General features: G+C 47.3%; 2 protein-coding genes across 2 annotated transcripts; both read left to right on the forward strand.

Annotated features, from left to right (window-relative positions):
* The first annotated feature begins 244 nt into the window (after positions 1-244).
* On the forward strand, positions 245-3,893 carry PNRC1 (proline rich nuclear receptor coactivator 1). The gene is made up of 2 exons (XM_029047098.1): positions 245-713; positions 2,813-3,893. The coding sequence occupies exons 1-2, from the start codon at positions 354-356 to the stop codon at positions 3,251-3,253; spliced, it is 801 nt and encodes a 266-aa protein (XP_028902931.1). The 5' UTR covers positions 245-353; the 3' UTR covers positions 3,254-3,893.
* A 5,916-nt stretch (positions 3,894-9,809) lies between these two features.
* PM20D2 (peptidase M20 domain containing 2) lies at positions 9,810-24,382 on the forward strand. Its single transcript, XM_039914750.1, has 8 exons — positions 9,810-10,388; positions 15,108-15,256; positions 17,284-17,426; positions 18,567-18,721; positions 19,943-20,078; positions 21,009-21,116; positions 21,670-21,845; positions 23,799-24,382. The coding sequence occupies exons 1-7, from the start codon at positions 9,960-9,962 to the stop codon at positions 21,843-21,845; spliced, it is 1,296 nt and encodes a 431-aa protein (XP_039770684.1). The 5' UTR covers positions 9,810-9,959; the 3' UTR covers positions 23,799-24,382.
* The last annotated feature ends 1,550 nt before the right edge of the window (positions 24,383-25,932 follow it).

Raw genomic sequence — 25,932 nt, forward strand, 5'->3', positions numbered from 1 at the left:
GCTGGCGCAGTTCCCCCGGCGGCCGGAGGGGGGCGGGCCCCCGCGCAGGCGCGGTGGGCGCCCTTTGTGCGGCGGCTGGTTGGCGCAGTTCCCCCGGCGGCCGGAGGGGGGCGCGCCCCCGCGCAGGCGCAGTGGGCGCCCTTTGTGCGGCGGCGGCTTGTTGTTTGGGTTCCCGGCCCGGGGGGCGGGGCCTCCCGGCACGGCGCGCCCTGATTGGCTGTGGCGGGCAGGAAGGGGCGGGGCCGGAGACCCATAACAACAGCCCGCGGGCGGCGGGGTCCCTTAGTGCTGCGCCGCTGCGGACCGGACCTTTTCGGGTTCTCGTAGCTGCCGCCTCCCCCCCGTTTTCCCCCATGACCGTGGTGTCGGTCCCCCTCCGGGAGCCGCCGTTTTTTGGCGGCCGCCTGGCTCCTCCCCTGAGCTTCTCCGCGCGGGGCTACTTCGGTCCCGTCCCGCTGGTGGCGGCGGCCCCGCCGCCGTTCCGGCTGCCGGACCCGCGGGGGCTGCCGCTGCCCCTGCTGCTCCATCGCCCCCCGCCGCCGATGCCCGCCGCCTGCCGCCTGCCCCCCGGACACCCCCGGCCCGCGCCGAAGAAGCGGAGGAAGAAAAAGATCCGGCCCGGCCCGGCGCAGCGCGGGGAGCGGCGGGACCTTCCGGCGGGGCCGAGCCCCGGCGGGTCGCCCGCGACGTCCTCCTCGCAGCCGGAGAAGGAGGTGAGGCGGGGGGGGGGAGGGGGGGAAGGGAGGGGGCACTGTTTACTCGGGAGGGAGGTTTCCGTGACGCGCTTCCGGTCCCGGCCGGGAGGGGCGGCGCTGATTGGCTCCCGCCGACGAGCCAATCAGCGCGCCCGCTGCGCCCGGCAACCACCCCGATTTAGAAGGCCCGGCGGGGTGACGTCACCGCGCGCGCCCCGCGTCGACGTGCCCCGCCCGGGGGCGCGTACGTGCGCGCCTCCCCCCGCCCGGGGGCGCGCCCGGCGGGGGTGACGTCATCGCGCCGGGCGGCCCATGGAGGGAGCCTTGACCATTCCCCCCCCCCCCAGGGCGGAAGTTGGCCAAGATGGCCAACTGGGTGGTCACTTTACCTCAGTTTTTTCCATTTTATCGGCAGAAACAATAATACTGATTGTGGTGCTGAGCCCTAACTGCGAACTAAGCCTTGGGGACCCAAGCAAAGGGGGTTGGACACAGTCCCTGTCCCCTTCCCCCACCTTGAGGCGCACATTTCCCACTTGAGGCCCTGAGAAGTGGAGGGACCTGCCCCAGGTCACCCAGCAGACGCTGGGGGGGGGGGGAGAGAGGCGGGATTCGAACCCAGACCCGGCGTCCATCCACCAGGCCGCGCGGCATGATCTGTCGACGGGAGACATTAAAACCAGTAGAAGCGTTTGCTATTTGGGGCAAAGAATCCCCCCCCGAAAGGGAGATGATGATTAAAAAAAAACGGCCTCTGTTAAGCCCTTCCTATGTGCAAAGCACTGGTCTAAGCGCTGGGGAGGGCGCGAGGTGAGGAGGTGGCCCCACGCGGCTCTCACAGGCGTCACCCCCATTTTACAGACGAGGTCACTGAGGCCCAGTGAGGTGACGGGCCCAAAGGTCACCCAGCGGGCCAGCGTCGGAAGGGAGATTCGAACCCATGACCTCTGACTCCCAAGCCCGAGCTCTTTCCACTGAGCCACGCTGCTGCTTCTCTGATTTAGGCCAGGGTAAACTAAATTCATGTAGGAAGCAGACGAGCCCCCCCCCCCCCCCCAAAAAGGGGGTGGCTCTACAAAATAAATAAGGAGAGCTCACCGAGTGCCCCGTTTCAACGTAGAGTTGATTACTATTATTGCATTTAAGTAATAATAATAATATATATATTAATAATAAATGCATTTATTATTGCATTTGTCAGAACACTGTTCTAAATCCCTGTCCCTCCTGAGGCTCACCCTCAGTAGGAGGAATTGGGAGGGAGATGAAGCATTGCATCCCCATTTTACAGCTGAAGCAAAGAGAGGTGACTTACCCAAGGCCACCCAGCAGACAACTGTCTGAATTAGAACCCAGGTCCCGGGACTCCCAGGCCAGTGCTCTTTCCACAACATGTCCTTTTGAATATGAATGGCCAGAGACTCCTGTTGAACACCTAATGACCCGAAGCAATACATTTCAAGTAGTAAGGCTATCAAGGGTAGTTTAAATTAGAACCCAGGTCCCGGGACTCCCAGGCCAGTGCTCTTTCCACAACATGTCCTTTTGAATATGAATGGCCAGAGACTCCTTGTTGAACACCTAATGACCCGAAGCAATACCTTTCAAGTAGTAAGGCTATCAAGAGTAGTTTAAATTAGAACCCAGGTCCCGGGACTCCCAGGCCAGTGCTCTTTCCACAACATGTCCTTTTGAATATGAATGGCCAGAGACTCCTTGTTGAACACCTACTGACCCGAAGCAATACCTTTCAAGTAGTAAGGCTATCAAGAGTAGTTTAAATTATTTCCCCTCATTAAGCACTCTTAGGTGCTTAATCCTTTATCTTTCAAAACATGATGGTCAAAACAAAAATGGTCAAAATTCCCATGTGAAGCATTTCTTTTGAGTTCCCCACAAGGGGCTAATTTGAATTATTCCACACCCAATTGGATGTTATCAAATTTTAAAATAATAATAATAATAATAATTCGGCCTCCCTCTTAAACAACTTTATCCTTCAAAAAATGGGCAAGTTTATAGCACAATGAACCCGGAGAATTTTGAGTTCTAAAACAGGAATTCAAATTGAGCCCTCCTACTATTAACTTCTTTTTTTTTTTTTTTGGTGTTTATAGGTTTCTAAAACAAAGATGGGAAAGCCAGAGAAGGCAACGATTCCCCACGGTCAGCTTGTTCACCGACACTTGTGTGAACAACCAAAGATAACCCGACAGAAAAGCAAGTTTAACACATCTTTAACCAAGATCGCCTCTGCAAAAAGAAACGAAAATAACTTTTGGCAGGATTCCATGTCATCTGAGATCATTCAGAAGCAAGAGAAGAAGCCTTTTAAAAATACCGAGAACATCAGAAAGATGCAAGTAAAGAAACCAGCCTTTCTATCTGAAGCGAGTCAGAAGGAAAATTATGCTGGAGCAAAGTTTAGTGATCCGCCATCTCCCAGTGTCCTTCCAAAGCCGCCCCGGCATTGGATGGGAAGCACGTCTGAAAATTTCAACCAAAGCAAGGAGCTGATCGCCGTACACTTAAAAACTCTCCTTAAAGTTCAAGCTTAAAAACTTGATCTGTACATACCTTTTTTTTTTTTTTCTTTTTAAGATTCTGGATTTAACCTGGTTGAAACTTGGAAATGTCTTATTGCAACAAAGGAGTGCAAACGGCTATAAAGTTTTAACCCTACTTATGAAGCTTGTATCATATTTTATATTGTACATACTGTATACCATGTAATATGTGTATATTGTTCATACTCTGAGAGGTACATTATAGTTTTGTTATGAAAGTATGTATTTTGCACTGCCTGAGTGGTAGATGTCTTGTAAACGTATAAGTGGACGAGTTTTAATCTGTGCTCTCGCACACAAGAAGATCGATTCGTTTGCACAAAGTGTGCTGAAGGAGAAAACAGCTTCTAGACTCAAGGTTGAGATTTAAATGTGAACAGTTAACTGATGCACTACTGAGAACAAATCTACGCCTGTGGCACAATCATTGTAAACACAATTGTTCCTTTTTTTTTTTTAAATGGTTTTGTTTTGAATGTTTTAAAAACTTGATTCAAGTTTTTGGTCAAAATTCCCATGTGAAGCGTTTCTTTTGAGTTCCCCCCAAGGGGCTAATTTGAATTATTCCACACCCAATTGGATGTTATCAAATTTTAAAATTAATAATAATAATTCGGCCTCCCTCTTAAAAGCGTCTCGTCTCTTTTTGTGGGAGTGTAGTGTGTTTGGAGAATCAGTTCCGTGGCTGAAAACGACGGACTGTAGGAATCATTAGTGGGTCTTGCGGCGACCTTTGCATCTTGGCTGCCGAGAGTATGCAATGCCCCTAGAGAATGATCCCACCCCACGTGTCTTATGCTGTTTTAAGGAATGGCAGTAAGAGGGCGATTAGATGGCTGGACACCTCCCCTGCCCCCCATTTTTTTGGCCCATGGCACTAGGACTGGCTAAGGCTACTTGCCCAGCAAAGCCCCAGTGAGCTGGGTTCGGGGTTAAGCATTTTCTGTGCTAGTGTGGAGACTTGAGCGGGATCTTCCCTTAGCTGCCTGCACAGTTATTGGACCCACCTAATGAAGAATATTATCTTGGTTCAGCCAGGTGAGGCTTCCAGCTCGACCAAAAGGCTGAAGCTACAAGTACTTCAAGCCTGTTTGGGTTGCCGGCTTAGTGCTGAGACTAAAAAAGCCGGAGGGAAAGGCAGAGAAATGGCAGTCATTCTCTTACTTTCCATATCCTCTCTTACTCTGCATGGAGGGAGCTACCACTTGCCTTTCCTGAGAGGGGCTGGGCCCGGGTGTGGCTCCTGGGATGCTAAAAGATCCAAAGAGGTGATAATCAGGTGAGAAAGTGGGGGGGAAAAACGAGATTACATTTCTTTCGGCAAAATAAACTCTTACCCTTTTCTACACCCAAATGTTTTGGTCCTTGTAGCAGCCAAAGATAACCTGCAGATGAGAGCTTAGCCCTAGGATAGAAAATGGATCTTCAAAGTCATTCTTTCCCTGGGTGGAGAGAAAGGATTTTTTTTGCAGCCTGAGGCCTGGGCTGTGCTGGCTTCTTGTATGCAAAGTAAGTACACAACTGCATTGAGCGATCGGATTAAAGTGTTTACCCCTATTCACCACCTCCACTTTCATTCAATCGTATTTATTGAGCACTTACTATTTGCAGGGCACTGGACTAAGCGCTTGGAATATACAATTCGGCAATAGATAAGAGACCATTCCTGCCCAATAACGGGCTCACAGTCTAAACGGGGGAGACAGGCAACAAAACTAAACGAGCTCACAGTCTAAACGGGGGAGACAGGCAACAGAACAAAACTAAAGTCTGGTGTCCATATCAAGATAAATAGACTTATAGATATATACACATCATTAACAGAATAGAGTAATAATATATACAAATATGCAGTGCTGAGGGGACTTGTGACCAGAAATCTTTCAAGTCTCGAGTTCATTTAGTCCTCTGATAAATATGACTTACCTAAAAAGATCACCACAAAATATTTTAGGACTCCTGCTTCTACATTCCCCCACGCTCGACACATTGAATTCCTACCCCTCTAAACCTTTGCATTCACGCTCTGCTCCCTGCTCCATTCTGATACTGCGAATCGGGCTTTATTTCACCTCCCGCTCATTGGAAGAAAAGTTTGTTTATGGACATGGGGGTGAGCTAGCTGAATAATCAATTGCTTAGTACTTCTGGCTTTAGGGATGTGAAGCAGTACTGGGTGAGAATCAAGCAGTGTGCAGAGCATTGTACTAAGCACTTAGTTGGGAGACGGGTTCCCTCCCGGGTTTATGGGGAGATGGTGCAATTTAATGACAAAGACTTACCTGCAGGACTATTCTCTTCCCTGGGTAGGATATGACCCTGTTCCAGAGCTTCTTCAAAGTTACTTCTGGGTTGATACGAAGGTGTCGATATCCTTGAATATATTTTCTGCTGATATCTTTTACCTTGGTGGTAGAGTTGCTTTTTCATTTTCTTTTGGGTGGTGGGTTAGAACGGCCCGTATTTTCCTTGCTCTGAGTAAAAGAGGGAGGGTATTAGTTATCTGCTTGAGTTGACCCCCATTATAAGGCAATAATGTCAGGTTTAAGTACTCAATACCCCGTGTCTTTCCCAAAAGTGAAAAAGCAGTCATTTGCACTCAACATAGCACTCATTTGAGAAAACGGGAAACAACTGACACTGTGAAGTTCCTACAGTGGATGGGGAAACAGAAGTTAAACTGTGGAGGAAACAGGATGACAATCTAGCACACCTGCTAGTCCTAGACCTCAGATGTGGGGGTTCATTCAATCCTATTTATTGAGCGCTTACTAATAATGATAATATTGGTATTTGTTAAGCGCTTACTACGTGCAGAGCACTGTTCTAAGCGCTGGGGTAGATCCAGGGTCATCAGGTTGTCCCTCCTGAGGCTCACAGTCTTAATCCCCATTTGACAGATGAGGTAATTTGAGGCACAGAGAAGTTAAGTGACTTGCCCACAATCACACAGCTGACAAGTGGCTGAGCAGCACACAGCTTACTGTGTGCAGAGCACTGTACTAAGCGCTTGGAAAGTACAATTCAGCAACAAAGAGAGACAATCCCTCTCTTTGAAGGGCTGGAAAACTTGAGGGGCCTGATTGCCCATCCTCTTTGGGCATTACAACACAAATCACAGTGTGTCGGCTGGAGTGATAGTCGGGTACGAGGAGGCCTTCCATGCCACCTAAGTGCTGTGCCAAAGTGGAAAAAGCTGAAGTTATTATTCAGCACCGTACTAAGTGATTTCATCCAAACAGGATAATTCCACTCTAGCTGAAAATCTGGTTATAATTTGAATTTCTTCCAAGGAGAAGTCAAATAATGAAGTCATCAATATGCCTTCTGAAAAACTCAACAGGTGGCAAGACTCTGTACTTCTCAACAGCTGCAATCCCGGTAGGCGAGAACATTCCCCGAACAGGAATCAACAACTGGTAGGGGCAAGTCACTTAACTTCTCTGTGCCTCAGTTCCCTCATCTGTAAAATGGGGATTAAGACTGTGAGCCCCACGTGGGACAACCTGATTCCCCTGTGTTTACCCCAGCGCTTAGAACAGTGTTCGGCACATAGTAAGCGCTTAACAAATACCAACATTATTATTAACTGGTATGGAACAGCGCGTCAGTGAGATCCAGGGGTGCGGTGCCAAGCGAGTGTCAAACTCATCTTGAGCTCTTTGCTCTCCCCCTTCTTCGCTCTAAAATTTGCTCCGTTATGTGGCCCAACTAATGATATTATCAAAATTTACAATCATACGCCAGGATGGTGTAAGACTGGATGTGTTTTATTCCAAAACAATTTTGAATATCTTGGAAAAAAAAAAAAAGAGAAATTTGTAAAACTTTCAAATAAGTGGTCGGCCAGTTTTGAAGTTTAAAATCAGGGTCACGAAGTATTGGTTTTGAATGCCAAATTAAGTGTTGAAATGTATATTTTAGCGGGGGAGGGAAGCGATTTGGATTTCTCAAAAAATTTTCCATAGAATTGCAGGTTGCAAACCAAAGTGCCATATCACAGAACTTTTACTTCCATAAATTCATTCCCTCTCCTCTGCATTCATTCCATTGTATTTATCGAGTGCTTACTGTGTGCAGAGCACTGTACTAAGCGCTTGGAAAGTACAACTCAGCATGATATGCTTAGCAGGGTTTAACGGCTCCTACCCCTGTGGTTTTACCCATGCGAGACTGGGGGGAGGACTTGGGTTCTAATCCTCGCTTAGCCATTTGTCTGCTGTGCCACCTTGGTCAGGTCACTTAACTTCTCTGTGCCTCAGTTACCTCATCTGTAAAATGGGCATTGAGCCTGAGAGCCCTATGTGGGACAAGGATTATGTTCAACCTGATTAGCTTGTACCCACCCCAGCTCTTAGTATAGTGTCTGGCACATTGCAAGTGCTTAATAAATACCATAATAATTATTATTGTTTATTTGAAATTAGGGGAAAGGAGAAAGGGGCATCAGCTGGCTCCCCATATGTACATCTCCTCTGGGGGTGTCCAGGACCAGTAGCCTGAGGAGACAAGGCCAGAATTATCAAATTATTACACTATGTACTATTAAAATGTCTCTGTTACCGAATTGTCCATTCCAAGCGCTTAGTCCAGTGCTCTGCACATAGTAAGCGCTCAATAAATACTATTGAATGAATAAAATAAAGTAGGATTTGGGGACTGACTTGGTACGAGAGAGGCCTGTAAAAACCCACTGCACTTTTGAGTTCCAGTTTGGAAACTAGGTCAGAGGGAAAGAGGCGCCAGCTCGAAGAATTTGAAGCTCAAGTCCTCTTGATTCCTTGACACCGAGCAACGGATAAGCTCAGGTTTACTGTGGCTTCGACACTGGAATTCATTCAATAGTATTTATTGAGCGCTTAGTATGGGCAGAGCACTGTACTAAGCACTTGGAATATACAATTCGGCAACAGATATACCATTTGGCAACAGATGTTGAGCTACGATTGAGCTATCTCAGGGAGCCGGGTGGGGATAACGACAATTCTGGAACTCCCATTCATTTGTATTTCTGTGAACCTGTGTCGTACTTGATTTTTCGAGTGACGATCTACTCTTTTTCATTTTCACTCGGCTCATTTTGCAGTTTAGACATGTAAAAGTCCCTGAAGCACTGAGACCACCAGCAATGGCAAATGCCGTTGGCTGTTTCCAACCCTGACTTCAGAGAACAGTTGAAGGGACCTGTTTTACGCCTTCACAGGATTTGCTCCTCTCATGGGGATCTAAGTGTTCAGTGCGTAACATTTACCCAGTTCATTTTGAAGCGGCCAGGCTCAGTGGAAAGAGCCCGGGCTTAGGAGTCGGAGGTCATGAGTTCTAATTCCGGCTCCGCCACTTCTGTGACTTTGGGCAAGTCACTTCACTTCTCTGGGCCTCAGTTTCCTCATCTGTAAAATGGGGATATGAAGACGGTGAGCCTCACGTGGGACCACCTGGTGACCCTGGATCTCCTCCAGCGCTTAGAACGGTGCTCGGCACATAGTAAGCGCGTAAATACCAACGTTATGAATTTAAAGATTCTCTTGAGAGTGGAAAATTAAGCCTACCAGCCTGCAATTCTTAGCAGGAGCTCAAGAACCCAAAGAGTTCATTATTTACCTTAGATATCTTCATGGTAAGACGGTTCTGATTTTATTTAAATCAAGGATCCAGGTTGGCCACATCCTGCTATTAGCAGATGAGGTTATATTTCTGTCTTCAGCTGTAAAGGTGTAATCTCCAGACATGGTCCTTTCAATTCCAGGCGCTTAGTACAGCGCTCTGCACATAGCAAGCGCTTAACAAATAGCAACATTATTATTTTACCAGCCTCCCCCACCCCCCACCAGGAGGCGCCTCCCTTCCAGACTACATTTCCCAGGAGGCCCCGCGGCGAGGGGGCGGGGCCTTGGGGAGCCAATGAACAGCCGATTGGACGCCTCGCTCCCAGACTACATTTCCCAGGAGGCCCCGCGGCGACAGGGTGGGGCTTTCGGGGAGCCAATGAACAGCCGATTGGACGCCTCGCTCCGACATTTCCCAGGAGGCCCCGCGGAAAGGGCGGTACCCTGGGAAGCCAATGAACAGCCGATTTGACGCCTCGCTCCCAGACTACATTTCCCAGGAGACCCCGCGGCGAGGGGGCAATGCCCTGTGCAGCCAATGAACAGCCGACTTGACGCCTCGCTCCCAGACTACATTTCCCAGGAGGCCCCGCGGCAAGGGGGCGGGACTTTGGGGGAGCCAATGAACAGCCGATTTGGCGCCTCGCTCCCAGACTACATTTCCCAGGACGCCCCGCGGCGAGAGGGCGGTACCCGGGGCAGCCAATGAACAGCCGACTTGACGCCTCGCTCCCAGACTACATTTCCCAGGAGGCCCCGCGGCGACAGGGCGGGGCCTTGGGGAGCCAATGAACAGCCGATTGGACGCCTCGCTCCCAGACTACATTTCCCAGGAGGCCCCGCGGCGAGAGGGCGGTACCCGGGGCAGCCAATGAACAGCCGACTTGACGCCTCGCTCCCAGACTACATTTCCCAGGAGGCCCCGCGGCTCAGGGGGGCTTCGAGGGACCCATAGGCGTTGGAGCCGGCGGCGGCCCCCTCCGAACTACGTTGCCCTGGAGCGCCGCGAGGGGGCGTGGTCCCAGGAGGTTATAAATGGCGGCGCGGGCGGCGCGGGCCGGCAGCGCTCGGCTCCGTGCGGCCCCCGCTCCATGGCGTCGGGGGAGGCCGGCGGGGGCCCCCCGGGGCTGGAGGCGCTGAAGCTCCGGGCGTCCGAATGCATCGAGGCGGCGGCCGAGCGGCTGGGGGCGCTGAGCCGGGAGATCTGGGCCGCGCCTGAGCTGGCCTACGAGGAGCACGGCGCCCACCGGGCCCTCACCCGCTTCTTCGGGCGGGAGGCGCCGGACGCCCCCTGGGCCGTGCGGCCGCACTACCTGCTGGACACCGCCTTCCGGGCCGAATGGGCGGCGCCGGCCCCGGGTCGGGAGCCCCTGCGGCTGGGCTTCCTCTGCGAGTACGACGCGCTGCCGGGCCTCGGTCACGCCTGCGGACACAACCTCATCGCCGAGGTCGGGGCGGCCGCCGCCCTGGGGCTGAGGGGGGCCCTGGAGACGCTGCGCGAGGCCGCCCCGCCCGTCCAGGTGAGGCGCCTCCCTCTCCCTCCTGCGTCACCGGCGCCGCTATTTATAGGCTTCCCCCCCCGCGCGCCGCGGGGCCTCCTGGGAAACGGAGTCCCAAAGGGAGGCCGCGAGCGCCCGGCTCGACTCCTCATTGGCTCCCCGAAGCCTCGCCGCGGGGCCTCCTGGGAAATGGAGTCCCCGAAGCCTCGCCCCGGAGCCTCCTGGGAAATATAGGCGCTCTGGAGCCACGCCCCCTCGCCCCAGGGCCTCCCGGGAAATGTAGTTCGAAAAGGGGTCCACGAGGGTCCAGCTAAGCCTCGCCGCGGAGCCTCCTGGGAAATGGAGTCCGAAAAGGACTCCACAAGGGTCCGGTTGCACTCCTTATAGGCTCCGCAAAGCCACGCCCCCTTGCCCCGGAGCCTCCTGGGAAATGTAGCCCGTAAGGGCGTCCACGAGCGCCCGGCTCGCCCCCTTATGGGCTCCCCTAAGCTTCGCCCCGGAGCCTCCTGGGAAATGGAGTTCGAAAAGGAGTCCACGGGGGCCCAGCTACGCCTCGCCGCGGAGCCTCCTGGGAAATGGAGTCCGAAAGGGAGTCCCCGGGGGCCCGGCTCGCCCCCTTATAGGCTCTCCTGAGGGTCGCCGCGGAGCCTCCTGGGGAATGTAGTCCTAAAGGGAGCCCACGAGGGCCCGGCTCGACTCCTTATAGGCTCTCCTGAGTCTCATCGCGGAGCCTCTTGGGAAATGTAGTCCGAAAGGGAGTCCCCGGGGGCCCGGCTCGCCCCCTTATAGGCTCTCCTGAGCGTCGCCGCGGAGCCTCCTGGGAAATGTAGTCCTAAAGCGAGTCCACGAGCGCCCGGCTCGCCCCCTTATGGGCTCCCCTAAGCTTCGCCCCGGAGCCTCCTGGGAAATGTAGTCCTAAAGGGAGCCCACGAGGGCCCGGCTCGACTCCTTATAGGCTCTCCTGAGTCTCATCGCGGAGCCTCTTGGGAAATGTAGTCCGAAAGGGAGTCCCCGGGGGCCCGGCTCGCCCCCTTATAGGCTCTCCTGAGCGTCGCCGCGGAGCCTCCTGGGAAATGTAGTCCTAAAGCGAGTCCACGAGCGCCCGGCTCCCCCTTATGGGCTCCCCTAAGCTTCGCCCCGGAGCCTCCTGGGAAATGTAGTCCGAAAGGGAGTCCCCGGGGGCCCGGCTCGCCCCCTTATAAGCTCTCCAGAGCGTCGCCGCGGAGCCTCCTGGGAAATGTAGTCCGAAAGGGAGTCCACGTGGGCCCGGCTCGACTCCTTATAGGCTCCCTGAAGCCACGCCCCTCGCCCCGGGGCCTCCTGGGAAATGTAGTCTGGAGCTGAGTGGCTCATGTGCTCCCTTTAGATTGTAAGCTCGTTGAGGGCAGGGGTTGGAGTCTGCTTATTCATTCATTCATTTCTTCATTCATTCAACCGTATTTACTGAGCAATGACTGTGTGCAGAGCACTGTACTAAGCGCTTGGAATGCACAATGCATTGCTTATTCAGAGGGACTGTGTCCAATCCGAATTGCTGGCTCCACCCCAGTGCTTAGTACAGTGCCTGACACATAGTAAGCACTTAAATGCCACAGTTAGTAGTAGTAGTATTACTATTATATTTGCACTTTAATGCTATAGTTATTATTACATTTATTGAGTGCTGACTGCACTGTACGAAGCCCTTATCGTCTTATTGGCTTCCCCCAAGCGCTTATTCATTCATTCAATAGTTCTTATTGAGCGCTTACTATGTGCAGAGCACTGTACTAAGCGCTTGGAATGGACAAATCGGGAACAGATTTTGTTACCAGTCGGTAAGCGCTTCGTGCAATGACCTGCGCACAGTCAGCGCTCCATAAATACGATTGAAATGAAAGAATGAGTTTGCTCCTTCTAGACTGTAAGCTCGTTGAAGGCCGGGAATGTGGCTGCCTATTTATTCACTGGTATTTATGGAGCGCCGACTGTGTGCAGAGCACTGTACTAAGCCCTTATTGTTGTAGTGGCCTCTCCCAAGCGCTTAGTGCAGGGTTCTGCACACAGTCCAGCACTCAAGAAATACGACTGAATTGGATGAATGAGTTTGCTCCTTCTAGACTGTGAACTCGCTGTAGGCAGGGAATGTGTCTGTTTATTGTTGTATTGTCCTCTCCCAAGTCCTTAGTGCTTTGCACGCAATAAGCACTCAATAAATATGATTGAATAAATGCTTTGCACACAGTAAGCACTCAATAAATACCACTGAATGAATACACTTTACCCCCCCCACCCCGACCCCTCAGCTTTCCAGTGCTTAGGTTCATCTTCTAAACTTATTTACACGAATATTTCTCTCCCCCTCTAAACTGAAAGCTCATTTTAGGCAGAGAATGGGTCCGCCAACTCTCTTACATTGTACTCTCCCAAGTGCTTGGTACAGTGCCTTGCCCACAGCCAGCACTCAGTAAATATGATTGTTTGGGACCCGTAGACGGGTCACTTGAAATCACTTGGCAATCCCTGACCCTTGGATTGAGCAAATCGAAGGGGCCAAGGACCTGGACGTGGTCTTCAACTCAACTTTTCAGCTCCCTAGATGAGTTAACCGAGTGAGGATTGCTGGTTCCCACAGTCAATCAATCAACGTTAATGCATTTGGTGCTGATTCTGTGCAGATCACTGTGCTGAGCGCTTGGGAGAGATAATAGAGAGGCCTCCCAAGTCCACTTCCCCAGGCCTTGGTTTCCTCGTTCAACAGTACTTGAATATGCCCCTTTTATTCACCACCACCTTACTCACATATCCATGACTTATTTAATGTCCATCCCCCCCCGGATTGTAAACTCGTTGTGGGCAGGGAAAATGTCTACGAACTCGGTTGTACTGTACAACTGAATGAATGCTCTCCCAAGCTCTTAAAACAGTGCTCTGCACGCAGTAAACGCTCAACAAATTCCATTGATTGACGGTAAATCCACCACTGCCGTCAAGGGAAAGCATTTTGAATTCTGACCGCCACTCTTAGGTTTTGGTTTTTTCGCCCAGGTACTTAGAGAAGCAGCGTGGCTCAGTGGAAAGAGCTCGGGCTTGGGAGTCAGAGGTCATGGGTTTGAATCCCGGCTCTGCCACTTGTCACCTGGGTGACTGGGCAAGTCACTTAGCTTCTCTGTGCCTCAGTTACCGCATCTGTAAAATGGGGATGAAGACTGTGAGCCTCCCGCGGGACAACCTGATGACCCTGTATCTCCCCCAGCGCTTAGAACAGTGCTCTGCACATAGTAAGCGCTTAACAAATACCAACATTATTATTATTATTATTTAGAAAGCTTCCTCTTTCTTGATGAACTCCGCCTCGCCCTTCCACCACTGCCCCATTGGCATGTCTCCCTTCAACTTCTCCTTGCCAATGGCATGCAACTGATAAAATTTTCAGAGCTCCTTTGGTCGCATTACTCAGGAAGAAAGGCTGACCATCCTAGGCATACAAAAAGCTTCTAGTGATCTGCATTGGTCACATACTGAACCTTGGGAGGCCTTTCCAGAATCTCAGGCCCGGAATCAAAAGGTGGAACCAGGGAGAAGCCCATCATTAAAGGCCAAGGCTCTGGGGGACTTGGGAATAGTAGAGGGAGGAAAAAGGCAAACATCGGCTGTCCTCAAGCAGCAAAAATCTGAAACGTGCATTTTACAGGAAAAAGGCAAACATCAGCTGTCCTCAAGCAGCAAAAATCTGAAACGTGCATTTTACAACTATTATAGTGGAACCACTAATCTTAGAGTATTTTCCTGCTTGCAAGATAGACTTCACGCCCACTGTATTTCCCTGCATTTTCCACTACAGTTTTGGTAGCCCAAGAGCCCCTTTTACAGATACCGCTTTCTTTTTTTTTTTTGGTTGTTTAAAATTGTGTATTTCGACAAGTTGAGATTCAAATATTAAAGTAAAATGTTTATTCTGTAAAGTTCTTTTTTGTTTAATTAGGTGTTTGGTGACCAATAAATCTGCCTGGTTGACTGGTGGGAACGAATTAGTAAGTTTGTGTAATAGTTGGTTATTTCTAACTGGCATTAAAATTGCGTCATACCCTTCTAAAGAGGATTAATACGTTAACTTGAAAAAAATCTTAGTGAGATGGCAACAGGCTGGAGGATAAAGGACAGGACTGGAAATCAGGAAATCCGAGTTCTAATCCCGACTGCCTTTTCCTTGCTCTCTGCTTTTCGGGAAGTTACCTCATCTCAGGGCCTCAGTTTCTTTAGCAAAAACGAGGATAAACGTTGGGTGGCGGTGAGGATTAACTGATAATTGATCGTAATACTCTCTGGAAAAGTAGTGCTTATTAATGTCAATCACCAAGCTGAGGTCAAGGAAGTAAGAGTGCTGCAACAAAAGCTTCCTCTAAAAGATTTTAGGAGCTAGGTGACATCCATTTATTTATCCTGGGCATCTTGAGCGGCCCCTCAAACAGCCAAGACTTGAGTCACGTCAAAATCTATAAGCCGGGGGGAGGTGAGGGAGGGGTCTTGGCAACAAACTGAGAATTTCATTTGCCGATGCAATCTGTACTAAAATTCAGGAAGAGCCTAGTATTAGCTGATCAGGTCACACTTATGGACTGTTTGAACCCCAAACCCATGTCCCTTAGTGTGAGATTAAAAATAGATAACTCACTAAGTAAATAATTCAATAGAGATCCGTACGATATTGTCTTCTGAACTATTTTTAGACTACTTCTTAATACAGGCTTTCTTTTCCAGATAATTGTTCTGGGAACACCTGCAGAAGAAGATGGAGGTGGCAAAATTGACTTAATTGAAGCTGGTGCTTTTAATCACCTCGATGTGGTGTTTATGGCCCATCCATCCCAAGAGAATGCAGCTTATCTGCCCGATGTGGCAGAACATGAGTGAGTGGTCCAGCGGAGGAGAAATCTGTTTCCCCACCCCACCCCTTCTTGACATGAGGTGTTTAACTGCATGTTTCTGGAGACCGAGCGCCTTCTCTATCCCGCTTTCCTGAAACTGAGTGTTGAAACACTAATGCCTATAGATATTCCGGAAACCCAAAATTCATTTCCCTGATTATTTTTTTTTTAGTCCGATTGGGGAATAATGTAACATATCTAACTTCTAGAAAGACACCATTTGGTGCATTTGCATTTCACGAACCATTTTGTGAAGTCTGGAAAGGACTGCATAATCTTTTAAAAATTGTCTAGTGGTAATAAAGGCATTTACTGAGAGCCCACTGGGAGAGTACAATAGAATTAATAGACCTGCATCGTGCCCTTAAAGATCTTACAATCTAGCAGGGGGGAATGACACAGTATAATTTAGGTAGAAAGAAGTAGTAATAATTATGGCATTTGGTAAGCGCTTACTATGTGCCAAGCACTGTTATAAGCACTTGGGTAAATACAAGGTAATCACATTGTCCCACAGGGGGCTCACGATCTCAATCCCCATTTTACAGACGAGGTAACTGAGTCACAAGAGAAGTTAAGTGATTTGCCCAAGGTCACAGCAGACAAGTGGCGAAACCGGGATTAGAACCCACAACCTCTGACTCCCAAACCCGTGCTCTTGCCACCAAGCCATGCTGCTCCTCTGTAATGGAGAATATGATAGACTGTAAGCCCCTCAAAGGGCAGGGACTGTCTCTATCTGTTACCGATTTGTACATTCCAAGCGCTTAGTACAGTGCTCTGCACATAGTAAGTGCTCAATAAATACTATTGAATGAATATGTATATGTGTTACTAGGTGGTGAATACATAATTTAAGGTGAATTAAACATGAAATTTTGTTAAACATGTCTCAGTCTAACTCAGTGCAAATATTTTTAGCAAATAATCCTTTGGGAAAATGAGGAATCATTACCTCTTTTATTGAGACTAGGCTCCAGGTGGGACAGTGACAGTGTCCACCTGATTATCATGCATCTACCTAGCACTTAACACAGTGTCTGGCACTTTGTAAGCATTTAATAAATACCACCAAATTATGTTGCTAGTTCCCTAAACATTTGGAACATACTTGTTTCAATTTTTCTTGGTTTGGAAGAACATACCTTGATTCTTCAAACTAGGGAACCAAAAACCACCATTCTAAGGTTTGGTCTTATGAAAACAAAAGAACGAACAGGTTTTGCGTTTAAATTATCTGGGTTGGAGGGTCTCCACCAAAAATTAATTCTTGAACATCGAAGTTTGGGAACCAGGAGCTGAAACATTTGGGCAGAGCTTAGAAGGATTTTTAGTGAGTATCTGAGAAATGTGGTTGAAAAAAGAATTCATTAATTCTAAAATGCTAAGTATTCCTGAAGGGAATAAAAATCCACACTCACTAGGAGAGTCTGGCCAAACTGTAGCTTTTAATCCTCCAGCTTTTGGCCTTTTGACTTGGAGATGGTTTTTAACCAAAGAGGTGGATTAGTGTTAATGTTGTGTGGTTAATCTGAGGATTAGAATAATGCAGTCTATCCTGGGAACAACGGTGATTTAAAATCAAGTGTCAGTAACCCTGTGCAAATTGATTTAATAGCTCAAAGTGGGTCCTGAGTGAACAAATGCAAACTCTCCTAATGGTTTCCATATCAGCGATTGCTAATGCGGGTGGGCAATCATTAAATATGATTTGTCGATAATCACCAATAATTATGGTCTGAATTTTTGAAGACCTTTGAGGAGGCATTGGACGTCATGAAGATTTCGGAGTGGTCAATCGTGGGGAAATCTCCCATAACTTGAAATAATTTTCTCCTCCATTAGTCATTTTTAAATAATTTTTTTCCTTTACGTTGGCCAAAAAATGGATTTAGTAATCGGAGTTGAATAATTCCTAAAGGGCTGTTTGGAGAGGTTTTTGTTTTTTTTTTTAATCTGGTTGGGTGAACAATGGACGTGAATAACATTAAGTGGTTTTTATTTCCTAGTGTGACTGTGAAATACCATGGCAAAACTTCTCATGCTGCAGCTTATCCATGGGAAGGAGTAAATGCACTAGATGCCGCTGTCCTGGCCTACAACAATCTGTCAGTTTTAAGGCAGCAAATGAAACCCACTTGGAGAGTTCATGGTGAGAACTTGAGTAACTCTGGGCAGCAAGGTGTGCTTAAAGCTGTTAAGTTGCACCAATCAATCGCATTTAGTGAGTGCTTACCATGTGCAGAGCGCTGTACTAAGCACTGGGGAGAGGACAGATCAATAGAATTACAACGTTCCCCGTCCATAAAGAGTTTACAGTCTAGTCGAACCCGATGCTGAGTTGGTAGCAGTTGATAACTATTCCCATGGTTCTAAGCCCGTTGCTGTAGGTGAACGGTTTCGGAAATGCATTAGGGAGCAACAGATGCTGTGAAGAGATCCCTGTAGGTTTACAGTCATTGATTAAACACCTGGGCCTGGGCAATTATACTAAAGAAATAGATGAAATTTTCGAATGAGAATGAGGGCTTTCTTTCCACCCCCATTTTTACTCTCCCCAGGCTGTTAAACAGGTAACAGTTGCTTTCTAATTATTCATTCTTATAACATTTCCAGAGTTGAGCTGACTTTTCAGCACGTTCTGAGTGAAGTGGGATATATATACATACTACATACATACATATAAGTGGGATATATATACATACTATATATATATATATTGTCTTTGGTCAATAACCCAACACACTGACCTCAACGAGGCTCTCTTTGTGGAAGGAATGCCCTCTAATCACTTTCTAGCCAAAACATGCATTGAAAGCCCTAGTTGTACCATAGCCCAGCTACCAACCGGACAAGAGAAGCAGCGTGGCCTAATGGATAGAGCATGGACTTGGGAGTCAGAAGATCAGAAGGTTCTCATCCTGGCTCCACCACTTGTCTGCTCTGAGAGCTTGGTCAAGGCACTTCACTTCCCTCTGCCTCGGTTATCTGTAAAATCGGGATTAATAATAATATTTGTTAAGTGCTTACTATATGCCAAGCGCTGTTCTAAAGACTGTGAGCCCCACGTGGGACAACCTGATAGCCTTGTATAATAATGATGGCATTTGTTAAGCCACAGGAATTCCCAACTGAGGATTTGACTTTAGTTTCCTAACCAACTCGCTTTTATTTTCTCTTTACGCAGGCTGAAATGTTTTGACCATTGGTGTAAAGGTTAGAAGATCCTTGTTTTGAATCACTTTTTCTTTTGTCTTATTCATTTTTTGTGACTTCTCTCTCTCTCTCCCAGGTATAATAAAAGATGGTGGTGTGAAACCAAATATCATTCCTTCTCATGCTGAATTAGTCTACTATTTGCGTGCTCCATCGATGAAGGAACTATCAACTTTGACCAAAAAAGCAGAAGACTGTTTCAGAGCTGCAGCTCTGGCCACGGGGTGCTCTGTAAGACAGCCACTGGGGTTGATATTTTTAATAAAGGGTCCTCTGCTTTCAGACTGACTAAAGTTTAAGCTTAATCGATAACATTTGAGTGCCTCCGGTGGACTGTACTAAATACTTGGGAAAGAATAGTTCTCATGGATTCAGAAAATGAGATTTAAAAAAGGGAGAGAAGAATTAAAGCAGATAATTAAAGGGAGAGAAGAATTAAAGCATAATTATTCTTAAGCTATTTAAAAATAGGCATTTAACAAAGAAGTTTTCTCTCTGGCAGAGATTTAAGAGCAAAGGTGAGCAATATAGTCATTCAGTTGCCTGGTTAAATGGTACCTGAAAGGTTTGTCTTTCCTGATTTTTGAATTCAAGCTCCCCAGTTACTCTGGGCTGCAGGCCTGATGTAATTTTAGTTTGTGGGACAGCCACATATTAGACATATAGTAACTACAATAGTTATAGAGAATGTACTCATTTTGTAGCAGCAAACTAATTTGGAAGTTTTTGCGGGGGTAAAATTGCAAGTATTTGGGAGCAAGGAGATACATTTTTCTCAAATGCTATGTAAACAAAATAGTGCTTGAGTGCCCACAGGGTTGGCAAATTGATTTATTGTGACCTTCAAACCAGATCTGTGGTGGCTTACCTGTCTCTGAGCCAGCTGGTGGTTTTTACCTGCCTTTGAGCCTGCCACGTATACAGGTAGAAGCCTTCTTTTCCACCCTATGCTCCTCCAAAGAGCAGCATGGAGGAAATGGCTTCCTTACTGTACTCTCCACGGCTGACTTGGAGACAGATAAGAGAAACCGGAGGTGGGACTTGTGTGTCTGCCCTCAGCACTAGAGAGTTTGTGTGTGTAAATATTTAGTATTAGAATGTCAGCTTGTTGAGGAAAGAGAACCAGTCTTGTGATTTTGAGATATTTTTCTGGCACTCAGTGCAGTGGGTGCTCAATAAATGCCACCATTTATACTCCCATCTCTCCAACCTCTGCTGCTGGGCCACGGAAGATTTATTAAAAGTAAGTGGCCTGTGGAGTGAGATCATTACCGATCCCTGTTGTTAGATTCCATGTAGTCGACTAGAGCCCAGCTCCTCGAGAGACTCATGTGAGGGTTACAATTCCTGTAGTTAGAAGGTTCAAAGTTTCTTCTAACACTCGTGCGGGGGGTTACGATTCCTTTCGTTTAGAAGGTTCAAAGTTCTAATGCTAGTTTGTTTTTTGTCTAGGTTGAATTGATAGGAGGAGCACATGACTATTACAACGTGCTTCCCAACAGGAGTCTGGCCAAGGCATATGTGGAGAATGGAGAGAAGCAGGGGATTGAATTTATCTCCGATGATTCCGTCCTGAATGGCTTGTCAGGTAATAGGAGTGTGCATATCTGTCCTTCGATCTCATGTCATCCCTCTGAGCTGAGGGATTTAGCTTTGGGCACAGTGAGCAGTTTAAAATTTGAACGGAGCCTTTTTCATGGATAAGCAGGGATGTGCTGCCTCTAGCTTTTCTAGCACAGCCAGTAAGAGGAGGAAGGAACCTTCCCAAACCCCCTACCAAAAAGAAAATGTGAAACGAGCACAGTTTCTCGGTTGCAGCCCGGATACATCTCACTGTTTTAACCTTAAACATTTTGCTATGGCCAAGTCTGTTAATTTTTAGTAGGCATATCAGAAGAGGGCCACTTAAATCAGAAAATGAACCCAAACACCACCAAGCAAGATTGTCTCCAGGGCAACAGATATTTAATGTTGAAAGGAGGGCATTGTTTCAGCTGTTGCTGGGGAATGCAAACCCTGAGCAAAAGATTTAAACGAGGTTGAAGCTACTTTTGACTCTCGGGTTAGCCGCTCGCCAAACTGGATTGGATTTGGCACGGTTTGAAAGCAGAGACCAAATCTCTCCATATAATAAAATTAGCTTGGGATTGCCTGTGGGTGCCTGGAGCCATGACTCTCAAAAGAGGTCATTTGTCAACTTATTCTAGGAACTCATTTCTAAGCTCCTCTTCCCTAATGCTATTAATTTGGCTATGATACCAGGAAACTAATGGACCCTGTCCTGTCTTTTAGGGTCCTTAAAAGCATAGTCCTCCCCATTCCCCGCATTAGCCCCCCAACCTCTTCCCCTTCAAGTACTTATACATTTTTTGAGACTTTTAGGCCCATGACCACTTAGTAAATGAACTGTTTGTCTCTCCTTAAGGAATCTTGCCCACCCCAGACTGAGCTTTATAAGTGATTTGAAATTGAGTTGTTGACTTTCATTTTTCACTTAATTTTCTTTTCCCTCCCGCAGGTTCCACTGATTTTGGAAATGTCACTTTTGTGGTTCCTGGAATCCATCCCTATTTTTACATCGGTTCCGACGCACTTAATCACACTGAGGAGTACACGGTGGCTGCAGGTAGGGAATCACTGAGGGGAATAGGATTGGAGTAGGCTCAGTGCAAAGCAATAATAATACTAGTGGTATTTAAGTGCTTATTATGTGCTAAGCACTGGGGGACCTAAAGGCAATCATCTCAGAGGTGGTCTCTGTCCCATATAGTGCTCACAGTCCAGGGGGAGGGAGAACAGGTATTTTAAGTCCATTTTACAGGTAAGGAAACTGAGGCACAGAGAAGCTTAGTGACCTTTCCAAGGTCACACAGCAGGCAAGTGGTGAGGCCAGAATTAGAACCCAGGTCCCCTGCTTCCAGTCCTGCTGTATCCACTAAGGCCACCCTACTTCTCTGAAATGAAACATAACTGCAGAAAAAACCCTCCACTTCAGCCCCGGAGTGGTTGAAGCAGCCCAGCTTCCTCTGGAGAGGAAGCATAAGCATAACTGTAAGTTCATTACGGGCAGGGAACGTGTCGGCTAATTTTGTTGTATTGTGCTCTCCCAAGCACTTAAGCACCCAAATATCATTCATTGGTTGATTTCTGTTTTCTTTTCCCCCCTCCTCACGCCTTAGGGTCACAGGAAGCTCAGTTCTACACTTTGCGAACAGCGAAGACTCTGGCAATGACAGCCTTGGATGTAATTTTCAAACCAGGTCTTCTGGAAAGGGTCAGGGAGGACTTCAAGCTTCAACTCCAAAAGGAAGAGTTTCTCAATGCGACGCGGGAAGACACCCCGGCTGTGGCCTAGGTGCGTTCTGGGAATCCCACTCAGCTCTTCTCCCACGGCCTGCTTCCTTCCTTCACAAGCAGGGTCATGGTGAGCTCCTGCTGCCTCAAAAGTGGATGACACCATGTGAGTGGGGAAAGCGCTTTACTTCCTGCCCACTAAAAGGAAAAGTTAAGTCAAATACTCTGTGAAAACAAGACCCTTTAGGACCTGACAGCTATGGAACAGAAACATCACAGAAAGACCTCAGTAACGGGTTGAAAAGATCTACTGCCACAGATGCTTCATCTATAATGTAATGATACTTGAGTGAAATTCACCTGTCTCCTTGTTATTGCATTTGAACAGGATCTGGGAAAGACTTTAAATTAGCCAGTGAGTTTTTGAAAGGAGGAGGAGATTCGGGATGGTGCAAAACTCACTGTAGATCTTCAGGGAAAAACTGTTAAGACATAAAATCTGTGTGTGGCCAATGTTTGTCTGGATAAGAGACAATCAGCCTTGCCTCATCTTGATCGAAATGGAACCCAGATCATATATTGGGTATTTAAAGGGAAGCAGCTGGGGAAAGGAAGTACATCTAAAGCACAATCTGCCTCGATCCCACCATTCATGCTTTTGGAGTGTGCTGTGGTGGTGGTGGTGGGATTTTTTTGGATTTGGTTTTTTTGATTTTGTTTTTTTTGTCTTGTATGTTTGTCTAGTGTACTTGTTGGGTAGTGAAGTCACAATATGGGCAATATACTATCCCAAATTCAGGAGAGGACATGACCTTGGGAGGAAGTTTTTCTGAATTCCCCTTGAACAAATAGGCACCATATTAGTACAAATGGAGGCATTGCTTTTTGCAGTGCCGGCACGTATATGGGGCATGGGGAAGGGCTTAATATTGTGTGGACCTAGTTTTGTGTTTCAGCAACAGTGAGGGAAAGGGAGTGAGACATGGGCTAAGTGCTTAGTACAGTGCTCTGCACAGAGTAAGTGCTCAGATACAGTCGAGTGATTGAGAGAACCAAACTCCACCAAGAATGACAAGAAATGCAATAAGGTGGCAAGAGGCATGAGCCATTTTAGCAAGCATTTGCCATCCTGGGATGCTGCTTCCTTTGTGTGCCAAAGTACCTCACTGAAATATATGAACAAAGGTTAAACCTAGTAGTGCCTTGTGCCTGTTTGACAGCCTTTATTCTGGTCAGCATGCAGTCACTCAGCTTGGTCCTGGCATTCAAATACTGTTGCTTTCCTGTAGTGCTGTGCCGGGACTGTTTTGATAAAGCTTTGAGAGTGATAAGGCCTAGCACTTGGGGTTATTTATTTTGGAGGTGCTGGATTTTTAGCAAGTGTGCTTTTTACCAGCTGTTAACTACTACTTGTCCTAGTGTGTGTGAGAATTCAATAGCCTTTTCAGATTAATTGGAACAGTTGCCTGTTTTACATTAACTTGGTATAAGTTCCAAGGTAGCAACAGGTCATTATTTCAAACGAATTTTGTGGCAGTATGTTTATCTTGGTTTCTCACATCAATCACAGAACAGAACTCTTTCACTTAAGGGTACCGTCCCTTCTAAGAAGGAGAGAATCATTTTTTATTGCCTTGCCTCTTATTTAGGAGTTAATGGTAGGTTGGATATGTTTTCCTAGAATAATTTAGACAGAACCACACACTGTAATCGGTGGAACGAGTTGTGTTACAGAATAAGGGGGCTGTAGAGGAGAGAGATCCTCTTGAACTCCTAAAGTTACCAAATATCCATAGCCTCCAGCCTAGTTCTACACACATCTGCAATGGTGGGATAAGTGGGATAACTGAACCGTATTTTTTTCCCTCACTCTGTTGCTCATAATCTCTCTAATTTACAAAATTAGGTCTTAGCAACCCCTATAGTTTCCATGTCGGCAGTAATGAGCAAGTTAGAACTGCTACGGTTTCCTCTTTTTCTGTATGTGTCTTTTCCATATGGATTGCCTTTTCAGCCAATCTGCACTCGGTTGGATTATGGAGACTTCTGGCTTTCTTGGAAATCTGAAGAAGCATGCAAAATTTAAGTTCATGAGGCATTTGTGCGTGTGCAACTGGAAAAATGGAATGCAAAGCCTTTCCCCAACATCCTGATGATGAGGCTGCTATTGTACAAAACTGTTCCTTTTGATGTTTGTTCTGCACACCAAGTTCTTCCATCTATAAACCAACTGTTTTATAACTAGCCAAGAGGATTGTTACAAGCAAATTCTTGTGTAATAAATGCCTGTTTGACATTTAGTCCTTTGTAAGGCTAAATGGGGGAAGATCTTCTGAGGAGACGTTTGAACTTTGATGGGGTAGAGCCTCTGCTACCACAGTCTTCACTTGTGGTTGAGTTGAACATGGGTTGATTGGCTATGATCAGATGAAACAAACAATCTGTCTCTGTGGGTGAATCAAAAGTGCCTGTTCTCACCAGTTTGTAGTTTTGTGCAATATTATAAATCAGTGTGCTGGACAGAATATGTGAAAGAGCACTTAAAGTATAATTTTCTTGTAAGAATAAATGTGCTTATTAAAGACCCTTGGCCTCTTATTGTGTGCATTGGTTTTGGGTTTTAAGTTTGACTCTCATACCTTATTTGGAATGGTTTTCAGATTCCACCTCGATATGGTTCCTTCTGTCCTTTACCCTTCTGCAAAAACTCTAGCTTGTAGGGGAGCATATGGGTGACTCCACATAATCTAGTCTAATTTAACCTATAAAAAGGGAAAATAATCTGGCCAGACTTCCAAGATCATACTCCCCTCCTGTCCCCTGTCCCCCCAGCAGTTATACATTATAGTTTGAGAGTAGGAGAAGTTTTTTTTTTTCTGGCAAATGAATAATAAATTGCTTTAGAGGCGGTAGCTTGCATCTTCTCCACCGCTCCCCTTCTCCCCTGTTCTCCACCTCACCTCCTCAACTCCCCTTTTCTAACCAGAGCCTTCAGCCTTCCTGGGTGGTACTAGAAGTGCATTGCTGAATTGACTGTAAAGCGTTTATCCTTAGAAGGGTTAGAGCAGGAGAAAGAAGATCAACTTACAGTGAAGCCCCTCTCTCCAAAATAGTGTAACGTCCGGTTTTCAGTGTCCGATCTGTCCATCTGCTATGGTCCAGTGAAGAGGGTTGACAGTCTGGGGTGTCAGCTTGGCCTCAGACCAAGTGCTAGGGAAAGGGGAGTCAAACACTTTATAAAAAAAAAAGGTATTTGTTAAGCACTTACCATATGCCGGGCATTCTACTAAGCTGTGGGGTGGACACAGGATAATCAGATAGGTCGTAGTCCGGGTCCCACGTGGGGCTCATGATCTTCAATTCTTATTTACAGATGCGGTAACTGAGGCACAGAGAAGCTGTGACTTGCCCAAGATCACCCAGCAGACAAGTGGTGGAGCCAGGATTAGAATCTAGTCCAGTGCTTAGAACAGTGCTTGACACAGCGAGTGCTTAAAGTAGAACCAACGTGTTTTAGAGACAGACGGAGAAGGGAGTCGAGGATAATGCCAAGGTTATGGGTGTGTGAGATGGAGGGGAGAGTATACAGCCCAGGCACCCGATGAAGCTTGACTAGTGACAGAACAGTTTTCTTTGAGGAGACTTGGGTGTGGGTGGAGGAGTGGAAAGTGAGAAGTGGGAGAGTATCAAAGGTATCAGATAATCTTGAGACTGATGTTGTGGGAGGGAATGTGTCTGCTGTTCTTTTGTACTCTCCCGAGCGCTGAGCACAGTGCTCTGCAAACCGTAAGCGCTCAATAAATACGATTGACCGGTCACCTTAAACACTCAATCCACTCTCACACAGCAACATCAGTCACTCCAGGCTCCATCCTCGCTCAGCACAGACCTGATCAGTCCCCTGCCTGGGCCTGTTTTGTGACGGCAGTCTCCTTGGTCAGAAGCCAAGGTTTGGCTCCAGCAGAAATGAAACATTCCTCTGGCTTCCGCTGACACTTCAACAGCTTGTAGGACTCAGACATAAACAGGAATGTAGAAGTAGAAGTGTGCAAATATACTGGCAAAGAGTTAGAAGTGTATTTTTTAAAGACCACCAATAAACAACTTTATTTGATCTTTATGGAAGGGGATAACAGAAGGCTCATGCT

Source organism: Ornithorhynchus anatinus, chromosome 19, assembly GCF_004115215.2.
Source record: "Ornithorhynchus anatinus isolate Pmale09 chromosome 19, mOrnAna1.pri.v4, whole genome shotgun sequence".
NCBI lineage: Eukaryota > Metazoa > Chordata > Mammalia > Monotremata > Ornithorhynchidae > Ornithorhynchus > Ornithorhynchus anatinus.